At 48.2% G+C, this 8,103-nt stretch overlaps 1 protein-coding gene and 1 pseudogene across 4 annotated transcripts in view; both read right to left on the reverse strand.

Annotated features, from left to right (window-relative positions):
• LOC103082158 (NUT family member 2F-like) overlaps window positions 1-4,170 on the reverse strand; it is a 39,276-nt pseudogene extending 35,106 nt beyond the window's left edge.
• A 2,848-nt stretch (window positions 4,171-7,018) lies between these two features.
• Window positions 7,019-8,103, reverse strand: part of CDK20 (cyclin dependent kinase 20) — a 7,892-nt gene continuing 6,807 nt past the window's right edge. For 2 of the 4 annotated variants that reach the window (XM_007445616.1, XM_007445614.1), the window contains one exon: window positions 7,728-8,012. In XM_007445616.1, the coding sequence (XP_007445678.1) occupies window positions 7,853-8,012 (160 nt within the window). In that variant the 3' untranslated portion in view covers window positions 7,728-7,852. Of the gene's footprint in view, window positions 8,013-8,103 lie in introns of all 4 variants that reach the window. The other 2 variants (XM_007445613.1, XM_007445615.1) reach the window with 2 other exon arrangements.

The raw sequence follows: 8,103 nt of genomic DNA on the forward strand, positions 1-8,103 counted from the left end.
GACCCGGGTTCATGCCCCAGTCCATGAAGATCCCACATGCTGCGGAGCAGCTGGGCCCGTGAGCCATGGCTGCTGACCCTGTGCGTCCGGAGCCTGTGCTCCGCAACGGGAGGGGCCACAACAGTGAAAGGCCTGCGTACTGCAAAAAAAAAAAAAAAAGTTAATCAATTCTCTTTAGTTGTCTTGACAGATGTCCCAAACCCCAAGGTAAAGGTTTTTCACATTGGGTGAACTTCAAGCAAGGTAAAATAAAGACAGCTTACATGTGAGCTCTTCCAGGAAACACCAGACAGGTCGAACAATGACAATTCTCTGGGAATAAGGCTTTGAAGAATCTCTAATCCCATTCTTACCCTTCCAGTGACTGCAGCTCCTGGTTTCACTGTGATTGTGAACTGTTGGTATTCAAGGCTAACACAAAGATGGAAGGTTGTTATGGGAACAGAGCAAATGAACACTTGCTGCTCTTACTGAGAATAAGCCATTTTTTTCTTGAATAAACACTTCCCAGACTACTGTAAGTCTCTGGTTAATTTCCAGAGTACTGTAAAAGTTGATTTTGACAATTTATGCCAGTTTTCTCATTGCTTTTATGGAACAGAAAATTTTCAGAAGTCATTAATCCACCATTTTCCAAGAGTCTGCATCCTTAACTTATATGTATCAATAACTACTGTCAATTCTATGATAGCAACTCGCTTATAAAGTTGTTGAAGATAAAACATTAGCTCATCCACACTATGGAGAATACTGAATTCTCACCTAGTCTGTGGACCCCAAAGTGAGTGAGACATGGCCCTTGCCCTATGAGTACTCTCAGCTGGTGGTTAGGAGGATAAGTAAAACTAAAATTCTGGAGAGAAACGCTAAGTTTCAGAAGGGGCAGCCTATAGTGCCATGGGAGTAAAACACAAGGAGAGTGAACATCTGGGAGAGGATTAGGGAGGCCCCATGGACAAAGGCTTTCAAAATTTACAGTCACCAGAGTTGATACAGCATCAGAGGACTCCAGCCATATCTCACAGAGGAGAAAAATGAGGCTGGGTGGGAAATAAGTAGCTCACAGCCCATGGTCCCAATAAGTACAACGCAAAGAGTTTCTCTCCATTCAAAGCCTGTACACTCACTGAGCACCTATGTGTCAGGCTCTGTACTAGGCACTAGTGACCTCTAACATACTGGGAAAGATCCAGTGCTTATGTCGGATATGGGTTTTCCTGTCCTCACTGAAACCGTGTTCCTTCTACCAGAAGTAGCATACTCACAGCCTGCAGGCAGAATGGGCATCCAGATTACCTTGTCTGGCCTGCATAGGATTGGCCTACGTGAACTAGCTGTCAATACTTAAAAATCAAGAGATTTCACATACAAATTAGGTAAAAGAAGATCTCTAGCTATACTGAAATCAAATTCTCACCTGGAAAAATTTATCTGGGGCCACACAGAACAGTATTCCTCAGACAAGAATGAGCTTTCAGGGAATTCCCTGGTGGTCCAGTGGTTAGGACTCTGTGCTTTCACTGATGAGGGCCTGGGTTCGATCCTTGGTTGGGGAGCTAGGATCCTGCAAGCCGCATGGGCACAGCCAAAAAAAAAAAAAAAAAAAAAAGAGCTTTCAGCTCCACCATGGCCTTCACCATCCCTTTTATCTCTTGGACTAAGAGGCTGAGTATCAGCTGCCTCACATCATCATTCTTAGGTTGTTGACTTTCTTTCAGTTGAAATAAACAGAAAGGGAAATTCCTTGTACCCATATCTCAACCTAAACAGTGTGAAAATAAAAGCTAGACTAAGAAGATAATGTGGTTTAAGAAAAAGGGGGGATAACATTTCTTTGTGGAAGTGAAGTCTATTTCTACATATTTAAGGCCATTATACATCAAACCATAAGTAGGAACTCTTGGAAGTCAGAAGGGCAAAAACAGTGAGAAGTCACTTGAGAACTGTGAATGGAAAAGTGGCAAGTCAAACTGTGTTTTAGGCTGCTATGAGAAGGAAGGATTTGGAGACTTCCCTCGTGGTCCAATGGTTAAGAATCCGCCTTCCAATGCAGGGGGCATGGGTTGGATACCTGGTCGGGGAACAAAGATCCCACATGCTGGGGCAACTAAGCCCATGGGCGCTCTAGAGCCTGTGCGCCACAACTAGAGAGCCCGTGCACCGCAACGAAAGATCCCACATGCCACAACAAAGATCCCGTGTGCTGCAAATAAGACCCAATGCAGCAAAATAAATAAATAAATATTAAAAAAAAAAAAAGACTCTGAGCTTCCACTGTAAGGGGCACGGGTTGGATCCCTGGTTGGGGAAGTAAGATCCTGTAAGCCACGTGGTAGGGCCAATTTAAAAAAAAAAGAGAAGGAAGGACTGGAAATGAGGGCAGAGCAGCAGGACCCATAAGAAGGCTGCTTCAATGGAGTAAATTAAGGCTCTGGCTAAAGGGATGTCCCAGAGATGCCAAGGTGAAGGAACAGAACTGATACCTGGGAAGGGCACACAGGCCCTATTCCCACAAACTGCTCTCTGCAGAAGTATCTGGAAGAGACTCAGGTGGCCCTGGGAAGGGATCAGAGTACCCTGCCTCCCCCTCCCTCAGGCCCACACCTGCATCCTGGAACTTCTTGGCCTCTCCAGCTGGGCCACCCTGGATTCTGGAGCCTATACAGCTTCAGTAGAAACCACTCTGGAGCTTTCCGTGGCCCAGACGTACTGAGGGTCCCATCCAGATACATGGCTTTCCAGGCCCTGGCAGAAATAACAACCACCCTGTCTGAGCCCAAGTTCCTACTTCCACAGCCCTCACTCACCCGAAATCAAAGTTTCTCAGTCCTTAAGAAATCTTTTTGGCTAGTAGGAATGTAAAGTTGATATTTTGCAATAATCAAACCAGGTAAGAAGATTTCCACATTCTGTTTTTCTATAGTTCCCAGTTCAAAACCCAACTGAGATGTTCTTACTTCCCTAACATAAAATTATAGTATGTAATATAACCTGCAAAATGGGTGTTACCCACCTTGGAGAATGCCTCTGTTAGATGCTGATCTTCATGATGACACTGTGAGGCAGGGTTTATTGACCTCATTTTACCTAACTCGGAAACCAGAACCTGGAGAAGTTGCTGCTATCAAAGGGTAAACGGCACCTCCCTTTCAAAATCTGCTGGGAGACTACGTGGGTGACCTCAGCCAATGCACTCACGGCACAATACTCACTTTCCCTATTGGTAAAAATGGGGATAACAACGCAGTATTTTACTTGATACATTTAAGTTATAATTACACAATTCAGGTAAGGGTCCGTTTATTAATCTTTTTGTAAAATGATATAATAATGTATTTTAAAAGTAAAGAAATTCATTTACTCAACAAACATTTACTTAGAGTACACTAAATATTAAGCCATACGCTGAGTGTTTACACACAGTGATCATACAGTGGTTATACACACAGTGATGCAAGAGACAAAAGAATGAGTCTAGCGGGGGTCGGGGGTGGGGGGGAAGCAAACATTTAACAAGTACAGTATGTGATCATTTACAGTTGTGCTGCGTAAGAGCACAGAGGAGGAAGAGCTCGGAACAGGGGCAGAAGTGCAGATCAGACTAATGCACTAAACAGGCACTTAGGGCGCACAGCCAGTACAGTTCGACTGGCTGGGAAGGGACAGGCGGAGCCCGCAGCAGGAGGTGCCACTCACGGGGAGAGCACGGCTTTCCAGGCAGGCTTCAGAAGGGAAATTACAGAATATTCTAGAAGAGGTGGGTATCCCTAGGCCAATCTTAGGGGTGAACCCTGTTCACAGGTGCCCGGTGCAAGCCAACCGCTCAGGAGCTCTGGACACACCGACAGACGGAGGGACGGAGGGACGGAGGGATAAGAGGCTTTCAGAGCGACCCCTTCATAGGTCGCCAACCCGGGGGCCAAAAGCGCCCTCTGCAGATCGCGGATTCAGGGCCGTCCGACGCCCCCTCCCAGATTTGGGAAACTGAGGCTCCGAGGGAACGGGCCGACCGTGGACACGCCAGTGTCCACGAGCCCAGCCCTGCCTCCCGCCTGGGACAGGACGCGCTACCCTGTCCACCTGGGCGACACAGAGCATGTCTCGGGCCTCCAAAAAGACGTGCAGCAGCTCGTGCAAACCCATCTGCGGCTCCACAGCGCCCGCCCCCATGGCTGCCTGGGTCGGGCTATGCCTTTGCTGCGCTTCCGCCCCCGCAGGCCGAGCCCCGCCCGCTCGCTTAATCCTTGCCCAGCCTCCGCGCTTCCGTTCGGAACACCCACTTCTACTAATCCCCTCACCAGCCCCACTTCTACTTGGCCTCAGACCGGCTTCTGCCCTTGTCCTGACATTCGCTGAGACCCTTGCCCACCCCCTTATACTGACATTCATCTTCGTTCTGACCTTTGCCCTGACCCTCACGCGGGACCTTGTGGTGCCCCTGAACCCAGCACCTTCCGAGCCCTTGCCCTGGTGCTGGCCCTTAACCAGACCTTGACCCTCTTCCTCAACCTCGCCCTAATCATCACCCTTGACTTCATTAGCATCTGACATCTACCATACTCCTGTTCCTACCCTCACCTGACCCTGACTCACCCTAGTACACACCTTCATCCTGAGCTTTGCCCTAGCCCCGACCCTGGCCTTCACAATCACCTTCAGAATGACTCTCAGCCTCCATCTTACACTGGCACTGGCCCTTGCCCAAGCCCTGGCCCTAACCTGGTACCTCCCTCATCATGGCTTCTGCCCAGGCTCTCACCCTACCTAGGCTTAGTCCCAACCCTGGTTTTGGTCGTGGCCCTGGCCAAGATCAGATCAGAGTTAGTGTAAGGGTGAAGGTCACGATCAAGCTCAATGTCACAGCAGCCAGGGTCACAGTCAGGATGAGGGTAAGATCAGGGACGGAGTGATTAAGATCAGAATCAGAGTGAGGGTGAGTGTCCAATTCAAGGTAAAATTCTATGTCAGGTTAAGGAGCAAGATAAGAGAATGGTCAGGGTCATGGTGTCAGAATCAGGTTCAAGGACAAGGTCACTATAAGGGAAATTTTAGATCCAGGGTTTGGTTCAAGATCAGTGTGAGAGCCAAGGTTAGGATCAGGTTGAGGTTCCATTAGAGAGGATCAGTGAGAGGATGAATGTCAGGATTAGGATGATGGTTATTGTCAGGGTGAAAGTAAGATTGAAAGTTAGATTCAAGTTGACAGTGGATGTCCAGTTCCGTGTAGGATTCAGGGTCAAGGTGAGGGTGAGGTTGATGTTCTGGATTAGAGTCAGTGTCAGGTTCAGGGTCAAGATCAATGTGAGGTAATGTCAGGGTCAGGGTGAGCATGATGTTCATTGTGAAGGTCAAGGTCAATTAAAAGTCAAGGTGGGTTCCTTTTCCATTGCTGCTGGAAGGAATTAAGTCCTCCTCCTCCAACTCTCCCTCCCCCCAACCCCATTACATTGGCCCAATCTGCATAATCCAGGATACTCTTTCCATCTCAAAGTCTGTACCCTTTAATCACATTTGCAAAGTCCCTTTTGTGTGTAAGGCAATGTATTCACAGGTTAGGACATGGGCATCTTTGGGGGGCACATTATTCTGCTTACCACAGAGGGTCAGAGTTTGGTTTATAGTCAAAATCAAGTTCAAGGTTAAGTTTCAAAGTGAGGATGGATCAAGATGAAGGTGACGATCAGGCTGAGGATGAGTCATCATAATAATGAAAGTCAGTGTCAGTGTGAAGTTCAATTTCAGGGTCAGGGTCTAGATCAGGTTCAAGGTCATGATGGGATTAGGGTGTCAATGGTGACAGCCAAGTGTGAGTCCATGTTCTGTGTGAGGCTCAGCATTAGGATGAGGACCCAGGTCAGGGTGAAATGGAGGTCTAGGTCAAGATGAGTGTCAGGATCAGGATCATGGTCAGGCTTGGGGTGCACACTAGTTTCAGGTTGAGTGTACAGTGTAGTTCAGCATCAAGGCACAAGTTCAAGGGCAGGGTGGGTCAGTATGATGGTCCTTGTCAAGGTGAGGATTCAGTCTAGGGGCAGAGTGACGTTGAGGGTCAGAATCAGGTTGAAGGTGGTGAGTATCTCATTTATCACAGTATTCACAATCAGTGTGAGAGAAGCTGTCATTGTCAAAGATAAGTCAAGTTCAGGGCAAGTGTGAGGGACATGTTAACGGTCAGGATCAGGATCATAATGAGCATCAAGGTAAGAGGAATGTCAATTAGAGACTCAGGGTTAAGGTGAAGATGAGAGCCAAGTTCATGGACAAGGTTTAGTTCTAGGTCAAACGGGGTCAGAGTTAATGCCAAGATCAAAGCCAGGCATGGGTGGGGAAGGGGCTGGCAAAGAATTGAGGGTGAGAGTCAGTGTCTATGTCAGGGTCAGGGTGATAGGGTCAGGTTAAGTGTAAGGTTTAAGGTCAAGGTGAGGGTCAATGTCAGGGTGGAGTAAGCTTTAGTCTTTGTGAGTGGAACTGGCTGAGGGTCAGTGGTCAGGGTTTGGGTACAGACTTGCATTCATACAGAGGTAAGAGACACCAGAAACTGAGCTAGACTGAAGCTTAGAGTCTACAGATGTGGCTGGACAAACAGGCAGAGGCCAGATCCTTAAAACACCTCTAAAGACATATGAGACACTCAGACTCTTCCCTGAAAGCAACTGGAGTTTACTGTGCTTTGCCCTCTAAGAGCTTGGAGGGCAGTGACTGTGGCACTGTTAGTCACCTCTGTGACTGCAGTGCTTACAGAATTCTATCCACATGAGCACAAAATGAATATTTTAAGAATAAAAGATTGCTAAGAATAAGTTTCTCTGATTTATCTGTTTTTTATCTATCTGTGAACCAATACCACATTGCTTATTTATTACAGCCTTATGATAGTCTTGGTATCTGATAGGCTAAGTCCTTTCATCATTTTTTTGCCTTTTCTTCTGCTTCTGCCTCCTCTTAACCCTTTCATTTCCACATATATTTTAGAATTGGCTTACCAAATTATTTAATAAGAAAAACAAGAGCCAGTTCAGATTGTATTGGGATTTACTGAATTAACAAATGAGTTCCAGGAATGTCTGTCTTCTTATTTGCCCAGTATCTCTGAGTAAAGAGGAGGCCCATGTGGTCCAGGCTCACCCGTATCCTGAGGGTGATGTTGGTAAACCAGCTTAAGGTGTGGAGGGTCACTTATTGGGTCCCCAACTTGAGCCATTCCTGGGTCCTGATTTCTGCCAACTCACCTCTAAAAGGGAGCTCTATCACATGAAGAGCCTAGCAATCCCCCAAGAGTAAAGTAGCCATGAATGGGGCCACTTTCCCATTGACCACAGAGAAAGCAAGGGCCAGTGGATGTTGCTACCTCAGCCACTTCCCTCAACTGGAAAGGAAGAGGGGCATACATCATGTAGAACTACCGGGGGGTTTTATAATAAATCTCAAAAGTGAACTAGTGTTTAATGTCTCTGAGAACAAAATCAACCCAAACTTTCCTTCCCACTTGGATTTCCGACATGAGGACATCCTACTCTCAGCGCTCCCCCAAATGGCACTACCAGGACTGACCCTGACCAGGAAGGCAGCAACTAGAGAACCAGCCCCATGGCAGGCATGACAGCGGAACTCACTGCCTCCTTCTGATGGATCTGTTACCAGCACACAGATGGGAGGCCGACAGCACAGGCCGAGGGTCCCCTCTGCTGAGGCTGGATGGCCTGGCCAGGAGCAGGACCACTGTGGTCGAATCAGGCCGGAGCAGAAGAACAAGAGGCCTGGCTTGTCCTGGGGAGGGAAGAGGGGGACACGCCGGTGGGGCCTGGCCCAACGTCTCAGCCCTCCAGGATGAAGGGCCGAATCAGCTCTGGGTTCAACAGCGACTCCTCGAGAGGCCGGTCCACGTGGAAGTCATGGATGTGGGGGGGTCCTGGGGGGGCCTTGAGGGCAGGTCCCCCTGGGCGCTGAGGAATCGGCAGCTCCGAGGGGTGAGCAGGCAGGGGAGCTGTGAAGAAGTACTGGTGCAGGAGGGCCTGAGGGTAGCAAGCAAGGGGCAGCAAAAGGAAACTGGTCACCTCCCCGTCCCAGCTTCAGTCACTTCCTGCTGAGGAGGAGATGTGAATA

This window comes from Lipotes vexillifer, unplaced genomic scaffold (genome assembly GCF_000442215.2).
Source record: "Lipotes vexillifer unplaced genomic scaffold, Lipotes_vexillifer_v1.1 scaffold72, whole genome shotgun sequence".
Lineage (NCBI taxonomy): Eukaryota > Metazoa > Chordata > Mammalia > Artiodactyla > Lipotidae > Lipotes > Lipotes vexillifer.